This window comes from Penicillium brevicompactum (genome assembly GCF_028827555.1).
Source record: "Penicillium brevicompactum strain IBT 35665 chromosome Unknown utg000006l_segment0_segment0, whole genome shotgun sequence".
In the NCBI taxonomy this organism is placed as follows: domain Eukaryota; kingdom Fungi; phylum Ascomycota; class Eurotiomycetes; order Eurotiales; family Aspergillaceae; genus Penicillium; species Penicillium brevicompactum.
The window spans coordinates 5,985,979-6,009,584 of NW_026623209.1; the positions used below are offsets into that span (position 1 = coordinate 5,985,979).

A 23,606-nucleotide genomic window follows, 5' to 3' on the forward strand; every position below is an offset into this window, starting at 1 on the left:
ATACAAAGTCAAAGTCATGCTTTTGCTAAGCTTTCTTCTCTCTGCAGCTGCAGCTGCAGCTCTCCCTACTCCTGATAGCTCTGAGGGAAACCAATCTCAACCCTTCTCTCAGAATGGACTTGCACCTTGGAACGCTGGTGCAGTGAATCAATTCCCGATCCATTCTAGCTGCAACGCAACCCAGCGTCGCCAGATTGAGCTTGGCTTGAATGAGACCATCACTCTGGCTGAACATGCCAAGAACCATATCTTGAGATGGAGCAATGAAAGCGCAATTTACAAGAAGTATTTCGGCGACAGTCCCACTATGGAAGCCGTCGGTGCATTTGATGTCGTGGTCAATGGCGACAAGAAGGATGTCTTGTTCAGATGTGACAATCCAGACGGGAACTGTGATATCGAAGGTATTTCTTCCCTCCCCCTCTCCTTCAAATATGAGACTCTGACAATTGCTATCACGCAGGTTATGCCGGACACTGGCGAGGCGAAAATGCCACGGACGAGACCGTCATCTGCGATCTAAGCTACGAGACCCGTCGCTCCCTGTCAACAATGTGTGGCCTTGGTTACACAGTTTCGGGATCGGAAACAAACACCTTCTGGGCATCCGACCTCCTGCACCGCCTATACCATGTCCCCGCGATAGGTCAGAACTGGATTGACCACTTCGCGGGTGAATACGAAGAGGTCATTGATCAGGCCAAGAAGAATGCTACTCTCTCCACCCACGATACCCACACTCTTCAATACTTTGCGCTGGAGGTTTATGCCAATGATATCGCTGTCCCAGGGGTTGGGTGCCCGGGCGCCCAACACGAGCACGAGGAGAGCCACGATGAAGCGACTGCAACTGCAACTGCAACCGCAACCACTGCCGATAAGCCTACTTCTACAGCAGATGTTCCCGCGGTATGTGATTATGTTGACTTTGGCATGGTTGACCAAGACTAATTTTAATAGAACTGCCATACACACGAAGGAGGTGAACTTCACTGCACTTAGGCGTGAATTGCGCTCTTCTCCCACAGAGCCGAAGGAACCGATTTGATTATTGTTTACCTTGCTATCAGTGACGATGCCAGTGCCCGTGATGCTAGGAAGATAGACCGAATTAGCTGCGTCTGATAATGATTTCTAGAGAACTGTGTTAATCAGTTAATTGTTTATGCAGATATGAGATATTGTGATTTTTGTTTTTCTTTTCATGTCAATATGTTGGTAATGCCCACCCAGTTTAGTCTAAAACGCCAAAAGCATATCCCGTCTAACTCATTTCTCATCGGCTCGCCGTTCACTGGCTCATTCATTTATGCCGATGCGCAGTGACCTCCATCGACACGAAGATCAGCACCGGTCATCCAAGCACTAGCATCGGTGAGCATGAACAAGGTTGGGCCCTTGAAGTCTTCAGGGGCGCCAAGGCGACCGAGGAGAGCACCGCGCATCCATGTCTCCTCCAAGTCGGGCTTTTCCTGGAGCAAAGCGTCGGTCATGGCGGTACGAATATACTAAATGATCACGGTTAGTAAACCTTGTTCTCATCATCCAGATCATGAGCGACCAATCTTACTCCTGCTGACAGTGTGTTGACACGGATGTTGTGCTGGCCCCATTCTTGAGCGACGGAGCGACACATCTGGTGCACAGCGGCCTTTGAAGAGTTGTAAGCGGTGCAAGTCAGTCCCTAGGATTTGCTCAACGTTAGCTTCAGGCGATAACCCTCGCGATCGAATTCCCTGAGCTTACGCGGTTGGCGATTTGACCAGACATAGACGCGATCATCACAATACTGCCGGGGGTCTTCTGCTCAACAAAGATACGAGCACAGTGCTTGGCAGGAATGAATGTTCCAAGCACACTAGAACAAAACCTGTTAGTACTATGCATTGTCGCGAGAGCACTCGGAACTCACTTGACGTCCAACATCTTCCGATATCCATCCACGGGGTAATCAAGAGCAGGAACCATTTGCTGGATACCAGCACAGGTAATGGCACCGCGCAGGGGCCTGTTCCGGCGCAGACCCTCGGCCGCAATGTCCTCCAGCACCTTCTTGGTGTTCTCTTCATTGGTGATATCGCACTGTGTGTACGTTGCCTGCAAGCCGCGCTGGTTGGCCAACTTCTGCACGGCACCCCATTCTTCCTCGCTCGGCTCGGGGAGGAGATCCAGACAAGCAACATCACCACCGGCCTCAAGCACGGCAGTGGTCAAGCACATACCCAATCCACGGCCTCCTCCAGTAATCATGACTGTGCGACCGGCCAAAGAGAAAAGGTCATTGGCCGGGACGAAGGCCGCAGGGGTCTCGTTGGACTCCGGCACCACAGCTGGGGTGGTATGGTCGAGGGAGATTGAAGGGGCCATTGTGAGTTGAGTGGGATTGGGGGTTTGGGGGTTTGGTAGACAGAGGGAGATTGAAGGTGAATGGCAGATTGAATTAGAGCGCGTCCATTTCATATAGGACAGATGCACCAACGCGTCATCATCGCTCAGATCATCACACGCGGCGGTTATAAACAACCCAACTAGGGAAGTATTTAGTCAAATGGACTGAAGTGGACCGGGGCATGAAGCACTCTGTCAGAGGTTCCATTTTCCAACAGTAGTCCCCAATTTTCTGCAAAGTCACGATCGGTCCTGGAATCAGATTGGTTTCAACGGGTGCCAAAATTTCCCTGAAGCGGTAAGTTGGGACAGCAAGAGGGTGGAGCATGGGGCAGCAGGCGGGGAGAAGAATCTGGGGATTGGGGGATGCAATGCGGGTGACATTCAACTTGCGGGCTTGAAAAGGCGCTTAACTCTTCCCGATTAGGAAATATCACGCACTCGGCCGTTTAAGAGCTTAACCGGCCCGGGGGTACCGAAGTTTCGACTGTCGCGTGGAACTCGGTTCGGCCCATGCTTCTTTTCTCGGTATCGATTCTTGCCCATGTTCCTGGCTAAAATGTGGATTTTTGTAGGGAACTCTGGCATCAGAACTCAAATGGTAACCAATTTACCGGTTTCGCTCTAGTTCGCATTGTGAGTATGTCTAATTGATGCGGCATTTTCAATTTCCCCATTATCGCGGTGTCCACGACGCACCCCGCAAATCACGGACCCGAGCCAGGATCATACTATCCCGGGGAAGACCAGATCGACCATGGGAGGTTCCGGGTTACGGTTTCACAAAACATTCCATGACGCCACATTTGGGGTACGGACTTGAATGCGGCTGTCCAAGTCATTTAAAAGGACCCCAGGGGCCCCACTGCTTTCGACAATTTACAGTTGACATAACTTGCTGCTGCACGACCCCTAAGACCCCAGCAAGTCTGCTTCAATATTATCATGACGATCCTCGTGGGCAGGGCGTTGAGCTACGCCATTACGGCCACCGCTGGTAGTGGCTTCTTGCTGTAAGTGGATGATTCCTGTCTCTAACATTCTACTAAATAAAGCGAGAAATAGTTCGCTAACAGGTGATTAGATTTGGTTATGATCAGGGTGTTATGTCCAGTCTGCTGACTGGAGACGCCTTTGTTGCCACATTTCCTGAGATCGATACCACCGCAGGTGGGCACGGCAGCTCTTCTTTACAGGGCACAGTGTAAGTCTTTTCAAAACTTACTCGTCAGGGGAGATATATGGCTAACCGAAACCCGCCCAATAGTGTTGCCATATATGAAATTGTTTGTTAATATCTATCTCCAAAGTGTATGAGACTTTGATCCTAATGACCCCAGGGATGTTTTTTGGGCGCAATCGTCTCCTTGATCTTTGGTGAACGGCTCGGTCGTCGAAATTGTATCATGGCTGGATGCGTTGTTCTCAGCATTGGTGCCGCACTTCAATGCAGTGCCTATAGCATTCCTCATCTCATTGTCGGTCGAATCATTGCGGGTGTGGGAAACGGTCTCAACACCAGTACCATTCGTGAGTTTTTTTTTTTTCCTTTTTCCTTATTCCAGACTTGACTTTAGCTCCTCAAAACTTCCCACAATATGAGCTAATATCCTCATAGCGGTCTGGCATTCGGAGCTGAGCAAGGCAGCAAGCCGTGGAAAGGGGGTAAGTCTATACACCAAAATTCCGAGGGCCTTGAGCTAATGACTTGGACAGCTGGCCATCGAGCTGGCCATCAACATCTTTGGAGTCATGCTTTCTTATTGGGTTGGTAGGTTTGGATTCCCTTTTCAAATCATCGCGTGTCAGTACTAAGCTTAACCTCTATTCTTGCAGACTACGGAATGAGTTATGTCAAGAACGAAGCACAATTCCGCTTCCCTATCGCGTTGCAAATTCTCTTTGCCATCGTCACGTTTTTCGGCGTGCTGTGTCTTCCCGAGTCTCCCCGTTGGGTGAGTTTCAGAATTTATATACATTACAGGTTCTAAGCTAACAAGCTAGCTTATACAACACGGCCACGAAAGCAAAGCCCGCCACATTATATGGGCGCTTCAGCATAATGCTCGCGAAATTGATGAGGACGACCCTGTGGTGAGCGTGGATGTTACTGAGATTACTCGCGCAGTTGAGGAAGAACAGGAAGCCTCGTCAGGGGGGTCTTACAAACTCATGTTCCAAAACAACAAGCAGCGGTTCCTGTACCGCACCCTTCTCGGCATGGGTGGTCAAGCTATGCAGCAGCTATCTGGAATCAACCTCATTACTTACGTGAGTCCAAACGTGTGAGACATCATCATCAACAAATCTGCTAACCAGTATTAGTATGCGACTGTCATCTTCGAACAGTCGGTTGGAATGTCACACCACACAGCCTTGCTATTAGCAGGTTTTAATGGAATTGCATACTTCTTCTCTTCCATGGTTCCTATCTGGACAATTGAACGGTATGTTGAGCGCCCACGAAGCTTGACCTGATCATACTAACTCAACTCAGATTGGGTCGTCGTAAACTCATGATGTTTGCGGTCATCGGACAAGGCTGCTGCATGGCTATCTTAGCAGGAACTGTTTGGGATGGTAGCCATGCATCTGGCTTAGTTGCCACGGTCATGCTATTTCTGTTCAATTTCTTCTTCGGAACTGGTCTTCTTGCTATTCCTTGGCTGTGTAAGTACTCCTTGGGAGCCGTGTTTACTAAGCTCAGCATTAACCTTATACCACATAAAACAGTGCCTGCAGAGTATTCTCCTCTCGCGATTCGAACTCGGTCAGCTGCTATGGCGACAGCAACAAATTGTGAGTGGAAGTCAACCTATCAGGTAAGAAAAGCTAACACATATTGTCAGGGATCTGCACATTCCTCGTCGTCGAGATCACGCCGGTCAGTATCTCAAATATTGGATACAAGACCTATATCTACTTTGCCAGTACGTGCCACATACAAACGTCTATAGCGTATTCCGCAAATCTCGTGCTAATTTGAAATAGTCTTCAACTTTTGCTTCCTCCCCCTCATCTACTTTTTCTACCCAGAAACACGAAACCTCACCCTGGAACAAATTGACCTGCTATTTACCAGTGACAAAGTTCATTTGCATTGGGATTCATCCATGGGAATTGCAGGTGACGTGGACACACGGGTTGGGAATGCCACTGCAAAAGACCTGGAGGGCTCAAACGCTCAACATGTTGAGTGAGTATTATGGACCCGATCTCTAAGATTAAATAGAAAATTGAACAACACCTCAGCGAGATCAATTAAATTCTCTCAATTTGATACCCGAGTGCTTGAGATGAATGATCATTGGTTCTGAAACTACATCAACATGAAATTTGGAAGAGCTTTCAAGCCCTGCCCAGGTGCCCAGATGGAAGGTACCTGAATCTTGCAAATCCCGTCAGTTCCAAGGTGGAATACTAGCATTACTTCACTAGCAAAAATATACTAAATCTGCTACTTGCAAAACATGACATAGCGGCCACTCAAGTAAACCCACACGGAAATGGCACCTGGGCAGAAATATCGGCTTCCGAGGGTGGTAAAGGGGGGTTCAGCCACTTAGAAGAAAGAGTACTGCCAAGCCCAGGCCCACCGCTCGGCAAGTCCCCGCGCCCACAGAACACGGGGCCCCAACCAGAACCTGCGCTTAATCTTGCCAAGTTAGGCAAAGCCCGGAAGTCTTCCATCTCTCGTACTTCCATCTTCCACCTACGCAATGCGATCCCCTGCTTATCAGCATGGTAGATTTTCACGTCAAAAAGGATGCCCCTCAATATTGCAAAAGCTGGTGTTGATGAGGGCAGAAACAGTACACAGATTTCCGCCCCACTACAATCGCGCGATTCCATGCCTCCAAATATGACCACGGAGCGCAAGAAACGCACACGAACCGGATGTGTCAACTGCAGTCGGAGGCGGCGAAAATGTGACGAGGCCAAACCTAGCTGCACGGGTTGCAAGCGCCGGGGTGAAGACTGCCAATGGCGTATGCTCGGCGCATTTCGCGATTCCAATATCAAGGTACTAGAGTCGGATCATCCGTCCATGAGTCAAGGTGGTGCAGTCAGCAAGGGAAAACGCCACAGTAGATTCAAGATCTTGAATAATGCTTCAAAATCCTCGAAGGAGAAAGGTGGCAAGCACCATGATCAAGAAGCCTCTGACGAAAGGCCGGCACAGGGACCATCCTTGACACCTGCTCCAGAAGCAGATGCCGCTGCGGCACCGGCTACTGCCACTGAGGCTGCTTTGAGCTCCACTCCTGTGTTGATCGCCCAAAGTGTTGCTAGCCCGAGCCCTGCGGTCAATCAATGTCTATCACCGCCTTACTCCGGCGAAGCTCCGCACTTGTCTCGGACAGTCGACGATGCCAGATCTCCACGACATACTATAATTGAGACAGACGGCAGCCATGTAGATCTTCAGTCTGCTCCTCCTCACTCCCATTATCCCCCACCCTTACAATACGGCTTCAATGCGCTTCCACAGTCGAGGGACGACTCGTCGCATTGCTACAACTCTAGTCCTGAGTACATCATCGACGATTTGACCGGGCTGAGTGGCTTCTCACAAGGCACTCAATTTCGATCATCTGTGACTGGCTCTCACCAAACAGTGCAGTCGCCGTTGTTTGATCACAATGTCTTCTCCGACCCGGCAAATCTCATCAACGATGTGTTCCTGCCGGGCTCTGCATACGAAGCACTTCACACGACTTTGAGAAACCGCCAATTATGGACTGCCCGGCCAGATATTCCATATCGTCGTAGTTCAAATGATGCCGCGTCTGTTGTGCATACCCCACCAGCATTCAGTGACTCCGGGTCCTTCTCAAGAGCTGAGAAACAACCTCGGTGGTTAGAAACTCGCAGACGCTTTGAATTGTCACCAGAAAGAGAGCACATCCTATGGGAGAACTATCTCAATGAGATTTGCTCGTGGGTACGTTAACTCCGCGAGGCCCATGATATTGAAACGCCATCTGACACCAAAAAGCTGGACATGTTTGATAACAATCGCCATTTCGCTTCAACTTTCCCCCAGATGGCGAAATCCTCTACTCACCTACGATACTCCATATTAGCTTTATCAGCACGGCAGCTTGAGCGACGGCAGAACCAGAAGTCCCAGTCGGAAAGCTTGTCTCTATACCAAGAAGCCATTCATCTTCTTCTACCTGAGCTGGGTGAGAAGACCACTCCTGTCATAGCTTCTTGTGTTATTCTCTGTGTTTTGGAAATGCTCAGTTGTAAGTTCTCGGATTTCTGTGGCTTACTATGTCCGATTTTAACAATGGCAGGTAATCCCAAAGAGTGGCGTCGGCATTTAGACGGCTGTGCATATCTCATTCAAGCAGCAGGTATCAACGGCTTTTCTGGAAAAGAGGAGCAAGCACTTTTTTGGTGCTTTGCGCGAATGGGTATGGAGCTATCTCCAATTCACACCCTGCTATCTTTATCAAGTTTTCTGATTCAAGTTAGATGTTTGTGGAGGTCTCATATCCGAAGAAGAGACTATCATTCCTATTCACAACTGGCGGCCAATTGATATGAGCTATAACGAAGCTGCACAGACATTCATGTCCTCAGCAAAAGCTAACCTCGACACGTATGCCAACTACACGGTGTATCTTGTCGCACGGACCTTGAACGTTCTGTTTGGCTGTGCTTCCAAGATGTCACATCCTTGCACATCATGCCAATCTGTTCCCAGCGATGATGGCAACTCTTATGTGCACCGATGGGCTGATTCATTCGATCATGTGGAAGCGTGGTATGAAAATCGGCCTGCGCAGATGAAATGCATCTTCAGCGTTGCTGCCTCAGAGCGCGAAGGGATGGATCGTGCGTTTCCCATTGCCCTGTATGGGAACGGAGCCGCAAGTAACTTATCTCGCTCTCCAACTGTGATATACGATTCTAAGATTCGCTAGTATCCGGAAACCAGCTCTATCATGTAGCTGCCTTACTCCTGCTTCAGCGGAAGCCGAAGACTTTAACATTAAGCAAGAGGCCGGTGGGTTGGTTACTGTGGTTTTTCCAGCACAAAAAGCTAACCAGAGTCAGAGATCGGTTCTTTGGCATGCTCGACAGATCTGTGCGATCTCTGCGTCAAACGCTCACCAGTGGGTTCCCTGAAAGCTTCTTTGAGATTTGCAAAGTTTGGCATTAGATCAAATTTACTAACGCTCTGTGAATGACTAGTGGTTGCTGGACCAATGCACTCCAACCGCTGTGGATAGCAGGGAAGGCCATGTCGCACTACTCTGAGCACACTGCCATTGTTGAAACTTTGGTCAGAATTGAGCGCGAGACTGGTTGGGCTACGGCTTGGCGTGTTGAGGACCTCAAGGAATTTTGGGGCGAATATGATCATGATGAAGATGGTGACATCGACCTGGATCAGGTTTGAAGAGCAAATTTGATGACTGACGCTGGAGCATGCTTGCTCTTCTTAATTTTGCTTCCATATTGGCAGGTGAAGCAGAAAGTTAAGAAATCAAATGCAACGAAAAAAAACTACCTCCTGCCGCCCTAGGAGTCGACCAAGACATCTTCGTGAGGACACGGTACTCAACCCAGCAAACTAGGGAATCCCATGGGGGTCAACCCCGGAACACGACAATTGCTGGGGGGGTAACCCACTAAGCTGTTGTGGCGGCAGTCACTAGGTCTTACTCTAACTGGGTATGTATACCTACCTTGGCCACGAGCTTCCAAAGAAATGAGTCCTATATATAGGACAAGTTCAAATGTCAAGAGTTAATCGTAAGTATTTCCTCAAACTGGAAGGTGTCCTGCCAAGAGAACAAGGGATGTGATGTCTTTATGGCCCACTTTTAGTATCGGAATAACGCAATTTTTTCTATCTCACCTTGGAACAATCAGACCTTTCCTAGATAGGAAGTAAACAAGGCTTATGTGAGATCGGATCGGCCCCCTGCGATCGTCGCCGAGGCGCAAGGTCAGATCCTTGATCTTGGCGGCCTTACGTGTTCCCACTTCCCTTCCAAGTCGGACACACCATGATCTCCTTTTATCGGCGCTTGTTTGGCGATCATTGGCACAAGCTCCCACTAGCGCTGGATCGGGTCTCAAGATTTTCCCTAGGTCTTTGGGTTTTAATCTGGATTCCCATGCTGTCACTACTTGAGAATCTCTTTCCCTGCAATCAACCCGGGGATTCGGGTTGTGCTCCAAAACACTCACATTGAGGCCATTCTGCATGGTCGCAAATGTTCCTTTTCAAATGCAATCTTCTCATCCACCAAAAGCTTCCTTGCCATCCAGGATCCCACTATGGCGCATGATCTTTGACCAAGGCGCGATAACACAACGAATTGTTGATCACTCATATCCTGGAAGTGGCACTGATGAAGATCCGTTTATTGTGTCCTGGATCGATGAGGACCCTCGAAATCCGATGCTCTTCAAGAACTCATCAAAATGGGCCATAACTTCTCTTGTCTCAATGGGCACTTTCGTAGTGGCTCTTGTCTCTTCGGCATACTCTGGTTCGACGGTGGAAATTATCGAATACTTTCAAATCAGTGAAGAACTCGCCCTCGTCGGAATATCTGTTTTTGTGGTCGGATTTGCTGTAGGTCCGCTCGTTTGGGCGCCGCTCAGTGAAATATATGGTCGTCGTGTGGTTTTCATCTTGAGCTCATTTTTCCTGACGGTCTTCTCAGCTGGCGCTGCTGGAGCCAAGAACATCCAAACTTTGATCATCCTGCGCTTCTTTGCTGGGAGCTTGGGATCGGTACCAATGGCTATTTCTGGGGCTGTGATTGCGGACATATTTCATCCTATCATCCGTGGATTAGCAAGTGGTCTTTTTGCCGCAGCGCCTTTCCTGGGACCAGTTCTAGGCCCCATCTTCGGAGGGTATATTGCCAAAGCGAGCGGTGGCTGGCAATGGGTTCAAGGCTTTCTTGCTGCATTCTCCGGAGTGACGTGTCTAGCGACCATCTTACTCATGCCGGAGACTTACGCACCAGCTCTGTTGCAATCGCGAGCACAATCACTCCAGAAGGCCACAGGTCTTGCTTACCGCACCCAGTTGGACGAAAAGAGATCCAATCCAAGGAAGGTTTTGACGACTGCGCTTTCACGGCCCTGGGTGCTCCTTTTCCGCGAGCCCATTGTGCTTTTGCTCTCTCTATACATGTCAATCATCTACGGCATCTTATATATGCTGTTTGCAGCATACCCGATCGTCTTCCAGAGTGTCCGAGGCTGGAGCGAAAGTGAGGGCGGACTTGCCTTCCTCGGCATTCTAGTCGGTATCCTCTTCGCGATAATCTATATTGTTGTCGTTTTCTTCGATTACAGAAAGCGAACCCTCAAGGTGTCCCCGGGTCGACTTCCCCCGAGGCTCGTCTCCCACCTAGTTTCCCGGCATGCATCGCTCTGCCGGTCGGCTTGTTCTGGTTTGCCTGGACAAGCCAGCCATCAGTCCACTGGATGGCTCCGATCGCCGCTGGAGTCCCCTTTGGGTTTGGCATGGTGATGGTCTTCCTTCCTATTCTCAACTACTTGGTCGATACATACACGATCTATGCAGCCTCTGTACTTGCAGGCAATCTGATGCTCCGGTCTATCTTTGGTGCCATATTCCCACTTTTCACAACCTATATGTATCGCAACTTGGGTCCGAATTGGGCTGCCTCAATACCTGCATTTTTGTCGGTCGCATGCGCTCCAATGCCGTTCTTGTTCTGGCTGTATGGTCCGAAGATACGTAAGCGCTGCCATTATGCCGCTGAATCGGAGGCTTTCATGACTCGTGTCTTTGGGGGACCAGTAACAGAGAAACATAGTCAAAACAAGTAAACAAAACATCTCCAGGGCTAGAACATCCAAAACATACATACCAACTGAGTCATCCTTGAAAACCCTCATGCATTTGAACATGCTACGTATCTCCAGGGCTACACCTATGGATCATGTTTGATCTCAAGCTTTCTAAGGTAACCTCCAGGGCTCTGTAGATCGGTCCACGGGTGTGTTGAGCAGAGGAAGTTATTCCAAGTTTGACACTGCTATACGCCCAGGTGGATATGCCCTCGGGATGGAGAACCTCCAGGGCTTGGAACACCTTAGCTGTTGCCTACTATCTCCAACTTTGTAATCCATGTATGTGCCAAGCTTGGGTCCAAGTGTACCCTGGGTTTGTGGCGTCTGTCGTGGGGAGGGTGCAGCACGTTGATGTACAAGCCGAACCTTGGAAATATATAGAACATCAACCACATCAAAGATCACCAAAATGAACCATTGAAAGCGAGGAATTTCTATTAATAATACTGTATTATCAATGGCATTTAAATTTGAAAGCCGGTTTCATAATTCTGAGCACAAGGCTGAGCATCTATCTGATGTGATAGATCCGAAGTAAACAAATTTATTGTTCATGGCCATTTCCGAGGCTCCCGGTCGGAACCTTCCATTTGCAAGGGGCGGAGCGTGCACCTGGGCAGCACCTAGACACCTCCGGACTATACTCCGTACCCGTGGACCTAATTACAAAGTACACCTAACGGCTTGCGCATTGGATTTTCTACAACCTGGAGAGTGTTATTTAGTATTGCCACCCGTTCAGGAGAGCACAGAAAACCTTGGAACAAATATTTACATGATCACTCGGACCCCTACAACCAATGGAGCATACGGGAGCACGAGAGGAAAATAAATGATACACACTGCACCTCAAAAGAATGTACTGAGTAGATATGACATCAACAGTCCAGCTTGATTTGCGGAGTACAAGATGTTATTTTCTTGAGTGATGTCGGAATGCTGGACGGGGGTGACATGAGGTGTTGAACAAGGGGCGATGGGCAGTGAGGCAAACAAGCCTTGCATCCACAGCAACCGTTGAATCTAGTACAGGAGCCCTCCGAATGTAGGATCTTGGAATCCTTTGATTTATGCAGGAAATCAAGACTGGTGTCGCCTGAAGTTTGACAGACTTGCAGTATCAGGAAAGCACGACTGCCCAAACATCTTACATATACCGATACACACACAGACCATCAACACCAGCTATATCTCTTATTCCCATCCACCAGAGTGATGAGACTGCTGGGATCGTCTTGGTCTTGGAGTGCATTCCAAGTTGACACATGATTATTTATGTACGACGGTGTCTCAACTGTTGTCATTCCCCTCGAGGCTATCACAACACCTTCCCCCAAGGTCAGAGAACCATACCCTCTTCAGCAACTCAAATCAAAGCGAAAACGCCTTAAGAGATCTCTATCCAAGATCTTCTGATCTGCACACGCCATATTCCTGTCTCATTCGGCCACCATTGGGACGCGATGAGCTTGCATGGACTTGGCGTGATTGGGGCCCAGGTGGCCGCATCCATCAAAGGCAATGACGAAAGAAACCCCGCAGCTCACAAGATCGCTTCCCCTCGATGCTCCATTACTTCTTCACCGGGTGCACACAGCACGGAATTTGATCCTTCAGTCGGCGCCAAACCATGCTCACCGTTTTATCGCCATGGAAGCCCGACAATCTCATTCGAGCAACTTACATACGAAACAAAGCACAACGACCGAAACCCAAGTCATCTGCGAGACCAAGAGAATGCTGGACCATACTCTGTCTACCGGAATGAAAGCCCTCGACGATCCAAATTGTGGGAAGAAGAGAATAAACCACGGAGCTGGCTGCAATCGTTGACCAAGAAGCAACGAATGGCCCTGAAGGCAGTTGTGGCAGTGGTCACCGTGGGGACAATGATTGCGATCGCGCTGGGAATCACTGCTGCGGTAGGAGGTGCAGGCTGGAAGTCCAGTGCGACGAAAAGTGCGCAGGGAGATTGACGGGTAAGTCTTGAGCAACAGTGAACTGGGCGGCTTGCTGATATCCCACCCAGGCACTCGTCAACGGGTGATGACGAGTAAAGAGAACACAGATATCGGTGAAGCACACTGAGCTTACTTCGTGAACCACAACCTCAAGACCCAAAGTTGCTAAGAGTCTTTCCTGAACGGCGTTATTGGTCGGAGTTTGAGCGGTTGCTCTATCATTATTATGGAGAAACAAAAATCCTTGAAACAAGGCAGTGATACCATAGCGATGTCACTGAGATTTGGTGTTTGTATCGCTCATGTGTCCATCTTTTTGTAGAAGGTCCTCGTTCAGTGGATTATCGTTACTATTTCTCACCTCCAGTTGCAGTGAACAATCTTCAAATATGAAGCCTTATAATTCAGGCCATAAATACCGGGCCGGACCGCCTCGGCAGGAAAAATGTAGAGCCGACAGCCCCACCCAGGCAAGCTATAAAAGGGCGCACAACCGGCCGCCCTTCCTTCCTTTTTCTTTCTTCTCTATCGAAAAAAAGCAACTGAGCCCGCCACGACCATCGTCCTGTCTTACGACACCTTTCACGACGATGTGTTGCCTTCGGTCCTACGGGACCGATCGGCTCAGGAGAGTAAACTCCTCGATAGGAAGTTCGTTTCCCTGATCCTCTTCAGTGAGGGCTATGGGATTCGGATGTCGAAGACGGGAAACATCCCCTCGCATCAAACCTGCTTTGTTGTGCGAGCTTTGCCCCATGAGCATTAATGCGTGCCCAATGGTGTGCAAACCTTTATCCTAGATAGCATCAAATGAACCATATTAATATTTTTGGAACACACTATTTTTCTCCTGGCTAATTCCACTCGTAGTCCAACCTTGAGACTTAACTGTCATTTCTGTCTCCACCCCGCGCTTTGTATAACGCCACGACGGTCGCCCCGACGTGCGTGCGTGTCGCGCCCAGCGTTGACATCATGTGGAATTTAGGTAACTCGTCGCCGCCAAAGCCCGTGGACAACGGTGATCATCCATTTTTCACCCGGTCTGTTTGGCAGCAACCACACATGCACACCATGGTACCACCGTCCCTTCATCTCAGCACAGGGCAAGACCTCGCCGAACCAAGGGGTCGTACCTGGTTGGATCGCAGGATTCGTGAATGCCGCAACTCTTGATGATCTACCCCCTCCGAGCTCCTGCGGAATGTCGCAGCAACAGCTCCTCCCAACAACGCTACACTTGTTTACGATCCGAGCCCAATTGAGGGGCCTCCCCTGCACTGATCAGGGCGTTTTCCATTCTCCGCGGCATTCTGATGGGGGCTTCCACGCCGTGACCCCATGTCCGGTCCCTGTGTCTGTTGATGCAGTAGCATTCCCGCCTGCGGATCGTGTAGATCAACATGAACGGACGGCGAGTACTAAAGCGCCCAGGATCTCTGGTGGCTGGTTGAGTGACACTTGCAGTCTCCAAGGAACTCTTGCATTATCTGATTCATTCTTTTGATCTGCACCCGTAGCATCAGCTTCAAGTCACTCTTTCCAAACTACGGGCAACAGCATCCAAACCCATTACATTAATACCCAGACTATCGTCACGATGAAGGGTTTCGTTGGAGGCATTCCCATTGCACTGCTGGCAGTTGCTGCACAGGCCCAATTCCTTGAGCGTGTATGTCCTAACTATACTATTTGAAATCTGCCGAGGATTTCCAGCTGATCACTTCTTTAGCGCGAGAATGGCTTCGCACCCCCTCATGTTGGAGGCACTGCGCTTGGTGGCCCCACTGGAGAGGACAGTGACGGTGGCTTTGTGAGCCCCTACTCTACCGATATCAAGACCAACCACCAGGTGAAGCAGTGGAGCAAGGACGACCACTCCGTCAACATCAAGCACAAGGATGAGTTCCCTGACCGCCACACCCCCGCAGTGTTCGACGGTCCTCAGGTACCTGGAATGGGTCCCTTTGGAAAGCGTGGAGGCCCCGGCGGTACTGCCCTGGGTGGGCCTTCTGGTGACGATGGTGGCCAGGAGTTCAACATGCCTCTTACTGCAATCGTCCACACCGATGTCAACGACTTCAACCAAGATGATCACTCTATTGAGGAGGAGAACACTCACGTTCACCCTGGTTGGGGTTACGCGAAGCGCTGGCACCCAGAGGAGGGTGGCACTGCCCTCGGCGGACCCGGCGGTGGTTCTCACCACGGACCTGAAGGACCTCACCATCCCAATGGTGGCACCGCTCTCGGTGGCCCATCTGGTGACGATGATGGCATTACCTTCAGCAAGCCCAACACCGCCAACATCAAGACCAATGTGAACGAGGCCAACACTGATGACCACTCCATCGACCTGAAGCACACCGACGTTTACCACAACCACGGCCCCCACTGGGGTTGGAAGCGTGGCTTCGGACCTTCCAACGGTGGCACAGCTCTCGGTGGACCGTCTGGCGATGATGAAGGACAGAGCTTTAACATGCCCACCACCGTTGACGTGAACACCGCGGTCAACGAGAAGAACGAGGATGACCACTCCATTGACCTCAAGCACAAGGATGTGTACAACGGCTGGGGTGGCTACAAGCGTGGCTACGGACCTGAGCACGCCAACGGCGGCACCGCTCTCGGCGGCCCCTCCGGCGATGATGAAGGCCAGAGCTTCAACATGCCCACCACTGTTGACGTCAACACCAATGTCAACGAGAAGAACCAGGACAGCCACTCCATTGACCTGAAGCACAAGGACATCCACGGTGGTCCCTACTACGGTGGACCTGGACCTGCCGGTCCCCACTATGGACCTCACCACGGCGTCTACGCCCCCAACGTCTACGCTCCTCACAGTGACACCGACCTGAACTCTATCAAGCAGCTCAACAACGGACCGGCCGCTGGTGGAGTTGGTCCTTTCAACCGCCGCTCTGAGGAGTTCTGGGGACCTCGCCCCGGCGTGTACGCCCCTCACGTTTACGCGCCTGAGGAGGATTTCGACCTTGAGTCGATCAAGCAGATCAACAACGGCCCTGCTGCTGGCGGTGTTGGTCCTTTCAACGTCCACCGTCGCTCCACTGACTACTGGGGCCCTCGCCCCGGAGTCTACGCACCCCACGTCTATGCCCCCGAGGAGGACTTCGACCTCGAGGCCATTAAGCAGGTCAACAACGGCCCCGCCGCGGGTGGTGTTGGTCCTTTCAATGTCCACCGTCGCTCAACTGACCTCCCTGAGCACATCCCTCCTCCCCACCCCGAGCACGCTCACCCTCACCCCCCACCCTCACGGACCTCCCGGTCCCTGGGCTCCCGGAGTGTACGCACCCAACGTCTACGCCCCCCATGATGACTTTGATCTCGAGGCCATCAAGCAGATCAACAATGGTCCTTCCGCTGGTGCCGTCGGTCCTTTCGGCCGCCGCGCTTTCGCACCCAGCCGCGAGTCTAGCGGCGGCGGTGGTGGCACCGCTCTTGGTGGCCCCTCCGGAGATGACGATGCCAACTCGTTCTCCGAGCCCACCAATGTTGATGTGAACTCCGGCGTTGACGAGAACAACCAGGACAACCACGCCATCAAGGCCGATGTCACCCACGTCCACCACCCAGACGGTGGCTACGGATACGAAGCTGTTCCCGCTCCCCAGGAGGCACCCGCTACTCCCGCTGAGGGCGCTGCACCTCCCCGCGAGGACCACGGAGAGTGCTCTGCTCAGGTGCACGAGGTTGTTCGCACTGTGACCAAGACCCAGTACAAGACTGCCATGGCTACTCACGTTCAATACCATTCTGCCCCCGCCATGGAGACCAGCGCTGTGCCCATGGCCCAGACCCCCAGCAGTCCGCTGAGGTTGACCCCAAGATCATGTCCTACGCTGCCTCTGCCTCTGCCCCTGCGCCTGCCTCTTCCGAGGTCCGCAACTTCGACTACAACTACGCTTCCCAGCGTCCCAACAGCAAGATGACCTCTTACTCCATGATCCCCGTCCATGTCCCCATGGCCACCCCCGCCTCCTCCGGTGCCATGGTCACTCCCTCCGGCACTCACGGCCTCAACATGCCCACCGGTGTCTCAGCTGAGCAGAAGGCTGCTTCATCAGCTGCCTTCGCTTCCGCTTCCCCCTCCGCTTCTCACGGTGCCAACGACACTTTGTTCATGGGCGCCGCTCCCCGCCTCTCTGGAGGTCTCGTCTCCGCCGCTACGGCCGTGATGGGTGTGCTTGCTTTCATCCTCTAGACAGCTCAACACCCGTCTCTTGTGCGATAGAATCTGTCACTCTTTTGGGGTTCACCCCGTATACCTTCCCTATGTCACTTCTTCTCGCACTACTTTCATGTACCTTACACGCCTGATTGCATCATAATGTCCACTTTTCTTCAATTTTCTTCATGAGTACTAAACAACTACGTCACAATTTTCTTCTCTAACATGATCCTCGTTTATCAATCAAATTCGTAGCAATATTGGATCTTATCGTACATGCACATAGTTGAATTGCAGTTGACCGCAGACTCAAGCGCTATGTAACTTTCACGGCCTTCTCATTCACGGTTCGAGATGCCGGGGACCCTGGATCTGCAAAAGTGGGTCGACTCCATTTTGATAACAGGTTCATCATAGTCCTTTCGTCAGTGTTCTGACAGCAGCATCACTGATCCAGGTTTCAGGAATTTGAAACCCACATTAAAACTACTGTGACTACTGTCGTATCGATCGGTCTGTTCCCTGGGCTCGACCCAGCCATTCAAGATATCGCCTCATGTGAGATCATTGCTCCATCATCCACAGCCCTTCAGCGCTGTGACATCAGCGCCAGGCATTAAATCAAGGCTAGAGATTCTCGAACAGCATACATAAGAGAACGTGATCGATCATCTCTATTTCCCATTAACAACTCCTCTTCGTCAATTGTTCCCTTCACCTTGCTCACTGCAAAGTTATCAACCTTGAATCTCATTATCACAACCCTCACAACTATCACAATGGTCCACCAAGATTCTCACCAAGGCGGTAGCCTCTCCGAAATGGCCGCAACTGGTACAACCATCCCCAACGATGCCGGCAAAATGAACACCATTCCCTCAGTACCTCGCCCAGACCAGCGCGCCGAGCACTTCGGCTTCGACAACGCCGGCCTCGCCGAGCCCTCTACAGCTAAGGCGGCTGACAACGACACTGACATCCCGCGCTCGGCTCAAGATATTGGCCAGACCGGCGAGGTAATCACCGGCACTGGAAACTCGCTGCCCGCTGGCGTCGAGTCCAAGCACCATTAAGTGGAGGTCCACCACCATGCTGGTCATGGTAATACCCGTGACCTCAAGCATGCAGTTTGGCAAGACTGAACATGAGCGTTATCAGTCAGTCGTAAGGACTGGCTTCATCTTGGCTTGAGTTGGTTTGATGCTCTCTGTATACACAAATTATGACCAGGCTGGTGCCCAGGTGTATGATATTATGAATGGCGATTTATCAGTTAAAGCAAACACCATTGAACCAATAATCCGCGAAGCGCGTTGTAGTATTTTCCGTAATTTCACATTCGTAGATTAGGTTGATTCGGTCCCAGAAATCCTCGGGAGAGTTCTTCCAGAACGTCTCGCTTCCTTTTGCGATCGGCCTGAGCGGTTGACTCGGCCTCACTGAGTTCACCATCTGGTTCACGAGACGCCCATGTTCGAATAGTTCCATCGCCATGCGCGGAGAACAACTCTATCCCCTCGCCTGACCCACCATTACCACGCCAAATTAGATCGTTAATTCGTGCAGCACTGAGCGCACTTGATCGTCCGCGCATGTTTTGTGCTCCGGCCATGATCCCAGGAACACGGAGACGCTTGATGAAGTTTCCCTCGCGAAGCTCGAACATGAAGATCTCTCCACGATCATCTTGTTCATTGAAGTTTGACCAGAGAAGGGTCTCGTGCCCTGGACTCATTGCGCCCTTTGGAACGACCAAGGGTGCCCGTTCCGCCAGATGAGATGTAGAGCTATTACGAACCCGAGGGCCAAAATGAACGAGCGTATTAGCACCCGTTCCAGAATCCCAAACTCGGATTCGGGCGTCTTGTCCAGTGGTCACGATGTGGCTTCCATTCGATGTCCAGCGTACCCCCGTGACAGGACCGTTGTGGGCGCGTGCGTGCCGGGAGAAGGCTAGACGGCTCTCGTTAGACGCTGCTGCTGTCCCTGTCCCCGGAGCCACCAGACCAGCTGGATCATCCATGTCCAGGGTCGCGATAGCGGAGTTGTGTCCTCCACGTCGGACGTCGAATATGATTACCCTGTTATCGACCGAGGCCGATGCCAGTAGATGCGGTCGATGGGGTGCCCATGCCACTGACAGAACCGCATCATTGTGCCCCGGCAATCCTTGTGTAGCTAGACCGGATCGCAAGTCTACTAGTCGTACTGATCGTTCAGACGTGCCAACTGCTACAAGCAGCGTGGAGCCTGGGTGCGAAGAGAAGGAATGCGAATATGGTGTGCAATCAAGATTGAACGTATGGACAGGTGTGATTGCGGGCGATTGGAGGGCGGACAGCTTCAATGTACCATCGTGCGCCGTCGAGAATATAGTCGAGGGCTCCGGGTCGAATGGGTAGATCGAGAGGGAGGTGATCGCATGGGTATGGGCGTCAGGATGCGAAGACTTGCTGACCGATGCGCAGGCCTGATGGACGTACTCAAGCTCCGACCCTCGCGTCTCAAGGTCCCAGAGATGTATTGATGGGTCGGCGCCCCCCGAAACCATACTGCGTTCTCATGTCAGTTCCAATATTGGGATTGTGCCGATTCAACACGCACTATCGGCCTTCAAACTGGTCCACGGCTAGGCAATTAACACCAGATTTGTGAGCAAACACCTCTGCTGTAATACCTAGCTCCTGGTCCAAAGGCGCTACGTCATCTTCGGACTGATCTGTGGGCGCAGATGCTTTGCGGCTGGAGAAGCGTATCCCCGGTGCGGGCTCGATGTTGTGTACAAGTCGGTGGGTTTGAGCGACATGAAACTCATGAGAAATTACAGACCCTAGGGCTCTGTTCAGCAGATAGGAATTCATTCATCAGCGCTGCTGCTCTTACACGGAAGAGTTGAGCTCGTGCGGGGAGACAAGCTCCGTAGGCGTCGAACGCTTGATGACGATGTATGATTACGTAACTCGATTATCGGCGCATTTGGGCTGATAATGCGATTTGCTCGTACATCATGCACATTTTTCTGCGATATGCCAAGTAGTGATCGAGGATCAGCGCATACTTGCCATGTCTACTGAAGAGTGGCTCAATTCCGACGAAGACAGTCTGGTCGACGTTGATGATGATGAACTGCGGGACAGTCAGATTTCGAGACCAACAAAACGTCGCGCCAATCTCTATGATGCGGTAGCTGGTATGATATCGACCTGTTTGCGTTACTGGGATGATTCGCTGACTTCAACTAGGTCGTGTCAATCCCCGTGGTGTGAAAGCCACCAAGTCATTCGCTTCCCAATACCGTGATACAGCCTCGTCAGGCGCTCGAGCTCTGCGACCAGAGGAGCTTATCTTTCGCGGACAAAATCCGACAACGCCATCTTCTAACGAAGAGTCATATTTCGCACATGAGAACCTCCCGAAAAATCACACTCTGCCGAGTTCTGAGCTGCTGGAGGCAATCCATGCCTACACGGCTGATTATTTAGAGTACGCTACGGCCGACAACGGAGTGGATGACCACAGGACCATGGACGAGACGGCACTGCTAGCGATGGGTATTCTCATTGAAGAGATGGCATCCGAAGAATTGGGTGACACAGGAGATCTGGTCCTCGTGGAAGGAGAGGGTCTATCGGAGGAAGAAAAAGAACTTGACATTGAAAGCGACACTACGACACACTCGGCCGCACGGCCTCCACGGAGAAAGCGAAACAACAGCAAGGGGCGCAAAACGTCCAAGCGACGCAAATTGGCTCGTTCGGCCTCTCTCACGACCGATGCGGACACTGAAGGTGATGAGGACCGATGATTCTTGATCTCCGGTTGATGTTTTCAATCGTGTGCTCCCATCTCTTCGGAGGCTTTTCATGTCTGCTGTCCAGGATCAAGCTTTGCACATGGCAACTCTGCGGCTCACCCCACGCCCTTGATGGCGAATCGGGTCGCTTCATGTCCTGCAGTGCCACAGCCGCGCTGCGCATGGTATCGGCAGATATTCTTTGTCTGCCACTTCATCGGGGATAGGGAGCGAAAAACCAGTCAGATCTCGCTGTGTCAGTAAATGCGCTTGGTGCGCCTCTCTGTCCTCCATCCCCGATTGTCAGATTGGTACATCCGTACTGATCCTCTCCTGGCCGGTGAGCCTTTTCTGGGGTGTTTCGGTCAATATCCACATTAGATGCGGGAGCGGAACCTCATCCGATTGTGCATTCTGCATCAGTTGACCAAATACCGACTTGCATCGGCGCAACACCTCGGTCAGTTCATGTTGACGAGACATTTAGTCTTGCTTGACATCTGGTCCGCCCAAGCAGGGCCTTCCAGGAATCAACTGACCTAATCACGGGGAGATTAGGCCAGACACATTCTATAGTCACTGCACCCAGCGGGGTTGTGATGATATGATCATGTCGAAGAATTGATAGCGCGGTCGTTGAACCTTGAATACTGACAGTATCAAATATCACAAGGCCAAAACCAGAGGGACAAAGTCTGAAATTACCCATAAGAATGAAAAATTGATTTAATTTATTTTCTGAAGCAAAATTCCAATAGTAGAGTACGGAGTAGAGTTAGGGAATATGACGTTGGTCCGTGAGATGTTACAAAACGACCCTGAGCCTGAGGAACGGAGTTGCACATCCCATCCGCGCCTCCACCAAGAAATGCTTAGCTGTCCCACATCATCCCAATGAGGCAAGGCTTGTCAAGCCTCGATTGAAAAGACTTTGAAAGTGGACTTTTCAAGATGGTAAGGCGACATCGATGACCCATCCAAAGGCGCCTTCTGACGCGTCCAGGATAGCCACCCAAACTGAGCAAAAGTGCGAAACAGGATCTGATTCTGACTCACCTGCGCGCCACTGGGACCTGTCACACGCTCAAGGATCTCGAGAAGACGCTACCCGCCGTTGCATCCATTAATGGGATCCAGGTTAAGGAATACATCCAAGCCCTGACGGACGAGAGTCAAGTCCGAGTGGAAAAGATCGGCAGTGGAAATTGGTACTGGAGCTTCAGCAGCGATGAGAAACGCGAGCATGAGCGTCAGTTGGCCCGGATGAGCACGGAGGTGGAGAAGACCCAAAAGGCCTGCGCCGACGCACAAGCGGAGTTGGCTGTGGAAACCCAGCTCCGAGGCGAAGAAGCCGATGAGGGGCAAAGGGACTCTCTGATGGCCAGAAAAGCCGAACTCCAGGCGGCAGTGGATTGGGTACGGAATACAGAGGCCCAACTCACCGGCCGACTCAATCCACTCAGCAACAAGGATGCGAACCAGGTTCTGAAGGAGCTAGCGGGGTTTCGACGGGAAGCCTTCCAGTGGACGGACAATATTTACGTCCTGGAGGAATACATGCGCAAGCTGACAGGGGACCGCCAGATGGTGGAGATGATACTGCGAGAATACTACGGGGATGAGTATGTGGATGGAGGACTGGCTGAGTTGACCGAGTGAGATCAAAAAAACAAGCAATATCAGTTGGACAGTGACACATCTGATACGGAGAAATATCAATAATATCCAAAAACAAGAAAGAAGAAAAAGAAATTAAGTAAGAAAATCAGACCGTTTCAGAGGTAAAAGAAAGTGATAGTCGCGAAAACCGCCCAGAAAAGGGGATCACTAGTTGAGCCACCAAGAGAAGCTTGACCGTGCGACACGCGAATCGAAAGGCCTCTCCTCCTTCTCCGCCCCAGAGGCTTATCGCACCCGCTCTTCTCCGGCCTCTTCTTCTCTCTTCCTCTTTGGAGGCTCGTGCTCTTCGTCCCACATTCCTCCACCTTTTGACCTCTTCTCTCTCTTCTGGTCCCTTTTCCGCCATTGGTTCGCCTTGTCATTCCTCCTCATTACCGAGTTATACCCACTCTCCTTCTCTCTTATCTTCTGTCTCCATACGTCCTTGAACTCTGCGAATCCTGCGCGCGCTTCGATGTCCCAAACAATGTGGTGCAGAGACCATCGATCATAGTCCTCATTCCCGTTCCCTGGAGAATACCTTGCGCCTGGAGGACACATTCCCGCCGTTCGGAGACCGTGTCGAGTACACCGGGCCCTGAACCCCCCCAGATCTACCGCCCCCTCCCCTCGACCAGACCGATCTACAGATCGCGTTTTGATCGCACTTCCTGACGTAGGCCCGGTTACATTACCCTGACCACGCCATCCCCCCGCCATTCCGTGGTGCCTGCAGGATCGTGGT

At 51.3% G+C, this 23,606-nt stretch overlaps 12 protein-coding genes across 12 annotated transcripts; 9 read left to right on the top strand and 3 right to left on the bottom strand.

Moving 5' to 3' along the window:
* Positions 1 to 16: 16 nt before the first annotated feature.
* On the top strand, positions 17 to 951 carry aspf2 (major allergen Asp F2; the record flags this gene model as incomplete). The annotated part of the gene is made up of 2 exons (XM_056959775.1): positions 17 to 404; positions 464 to 951. The coding sequence occupies 2 exons, from the start codon at positions 17 to 19 to the stop codon at positions 949 to 951; spliced, it is 876 nt and encodes a 291-aa protein (XP_056809165.1).
* A 356-nt stretch (positions 952 to 1,307) lies between these two features.
* On the bottom strand, positions 1,308 to 2,367 carry N7506_010483 (oxidoreductase, short chain dehydrogenase/reductase family; the record flags this gene model as incomplete). The annotated part of the gene is made up of 4 exons (XM_056959776.1): positions 1,308 to 1,508; positions 1,571 to 1,684; positions 1,747 to 1,858; positions 1,913 to 2,367. 4 exons carry the CDS (start codon positions 2,365 to 2,367, stop codon positions 1,308 to 1,310), a joined length of 882 nt encoding a protein of 293 aa, XP_056809166.1.
* Positions 2,368 to 3,333: 966 nt separating this feature from the next.
* On the top strand, positions 3,334 to 5,588 carry N7506_010484 (uncharacterized protein; the record flags this gene model as incomplete). The annotated part of the gene is made up of 13 exons (XM_056959777.1): positions 3,334 to 3,401; positions 3,473 to 3,592; positions 3,656 to 3,674; positions 3,729 to 3,918; positions 4,007 to 4,053; positions 4,105 to 4,159; positions 4,225 to 4,343; positions 4,393 to 4,659; positions 4,714 to 4,835; positions 4,886 to 5,058; positions 5,122 to 5,187; positions 5,238 to 5,318; positions 5,380 to 5,588. 13 exons carry the CDS (start codon positions 3,334 to 3,336, stop codon positions 5,586 to 5,588), a joined length of 1,536 nt encoding a protein of 511 aa, XP_056809167.1.
* A 548-nt stretch (positions 5,589 to 6,136) lies between these two features.
* Positions 6,137 to 8,803, top strand: N7506_010485 (Zn(II)2Cys6 transcription factor; the record flags this gene model as incomplete). The annotated part of the gene is made up of 6 exons (XM_056959778.1): positions 6,137 to 7,333; positions 7,388 to 7,640; positions 7,692 to 7,811; positions 7,873 to 8,254; positions 8,325 to 8,411; positions 8,596 to 8,803. Coding segments are annotated over 6 exons (2,247 nt in total), but the record flags the coding sequence as incomplete, so codon positions are not given.
* An 837-nt stretch (positions 8,804 to 9,640) lies between these two features.
* On the top strand, positions 9,641 to 11,226 carry N7506_010486 (MFS transporter; the record flags this gene model as incomplete). The annotated part of the gene is made up of 2 exons (XM_056959779.1): positions 9,641 to 10,672; positions 10,726 to 11,226. The coding sequence occupies 2 exons, from the start codon at positions 9,641 to 9,643 to the stop codon at positions 11,224 to 11,226; spliced, it is 1,533 nt and encodes a 510-aa protein (XP_056809169.1).
* A 1,487-nt stretch (positions 11,227 to 12,713) lies between these two features.
* On the top strand, positions 12,714 to 13,226 carry N7506_010487 (uncharacterized protein; the record flags this gene model as incomplete). The annotated part of the gene is made up of 1 exon (XM_056959780.1): positions 12,714 to 13,226. The coding sequence occupies one exon, from the start codon at positions 12,714 to 12,716 to the stop codon at positions 13,224 to 13,226; it is 513 nt and encodes a 170-aa protein (XP_056809170.1).
* A 1,585-nt stretch (positions 13,227 to 14,811) lies between these two features.
* Positions 14,812 to 17,442, top strand: CweA (uncharacterized protein; the record flags this gene model as incomplete). Its single annotated transcript, XM_056959781.1, has 4 exons — positions 14,812 to 14,883; positions 14,944 to 16,524; positions 16,571 to 16,981; positions 17,044 to 17,442. The coding sequence occupies 4 exons, from the start codon at positions 14,812 to 14,814 to the stop codon at positions 17,440 to 17,442; spliced, it is 2,463 nt and encodes an 820-aa protein (XP_056809171.1).
* A 746-nt stretch (positions 17,443 to 18,188) lies between these two features.
* N7506_010489 (uncharacterized protein) lies at positions 18,189 to 18,482 on the top strand (the record flags this gene model as incomplete). Its single annotated transcript, XM_056959782.1, has 1 exon — positions 18,189 to 18,482. One exon carries the CDS (start codon positions 18,189 to 18,191, stop codon positions 18,480 to 18,482), a length of 294 nt encoding a protein of 97 aa, XP_056809172.1.
* Positions 18,483 to 18,742: 260 nt separating this feature from the next.
* N7506_010490 (WD repeat protein) lies at positions 18,743 to 20,270 on the bottom strand (the record flags this gene model as incomplete). Its single annotated transcript, XM_056959783.1, has 2 exons — positions 18,743 to 19,961; positions 20,014 to 20,270. 2 exons carry the CDS (start codon positions 20,268 to 20,270, stop codon positions 18,743 to 18,745), a joined length of 1,476 nt encoding a protein of 491 aa, XP_056809173.1.
* A 202-nt stretch (positions 20,271 to 20,472) lies between these two features.
* N7506_010491 (uncharacterized protein) lies at positions 20,473 to 21,214 on the top strand (the record flags this gene model as incomplete). Its single annotated transcript, XM_056959784.1, has 2 exons — positions 20,473 to 20,599; positions 20,652 to 21,214. The coding sequence occupies 2 exons, from the start codon at positions 20,473 to 20,475 to the stop codon at positions 21,212 to 21,214; spliced, it is 690 nt and encodes a 229-aa protein (XP_056809174.1).
* A 939-nt stretch (positions 21,215 to 22,153) lies between these two features.
* Positions 22,154 to 22,861, top strand: N7506_010492 (putative GAJ protein; the record flags this gene model as incomplete). Its single annotated transcript, XM_056959785.1, has 2 exons — positions 22,154 to 22,156; positions 22,211 to 22,861. 2 exons carry the CDS (start codon positions 22,154 to 22,156, stop codon positions 22,859 to 22,861), a joined length of 654 nt encoding a protein of 217 aa, XP_056809175.1.
* Positions 22,862 to 23,107: 246 nt separating this feature from the next.
* N7506_010493 (uncharacterized protein) lies at positions 23,108 to 23,422 on the bottom strand (the record flags this gene model as incomplete). The annotated part of the gene is made up of 1 exon (XM_056959786.1): positions 23,108 to 23,422. One exon carries the CDS (start codon positions 23,420 to 23,422, stop codon positions 23,108 to 23,110), a length of 315 nt encoding a protein of 104 aa, XP_056809176.1.
* Between the last annotated feature and the right edge of the window lie 184 nt (positions 23,423 to 23,606).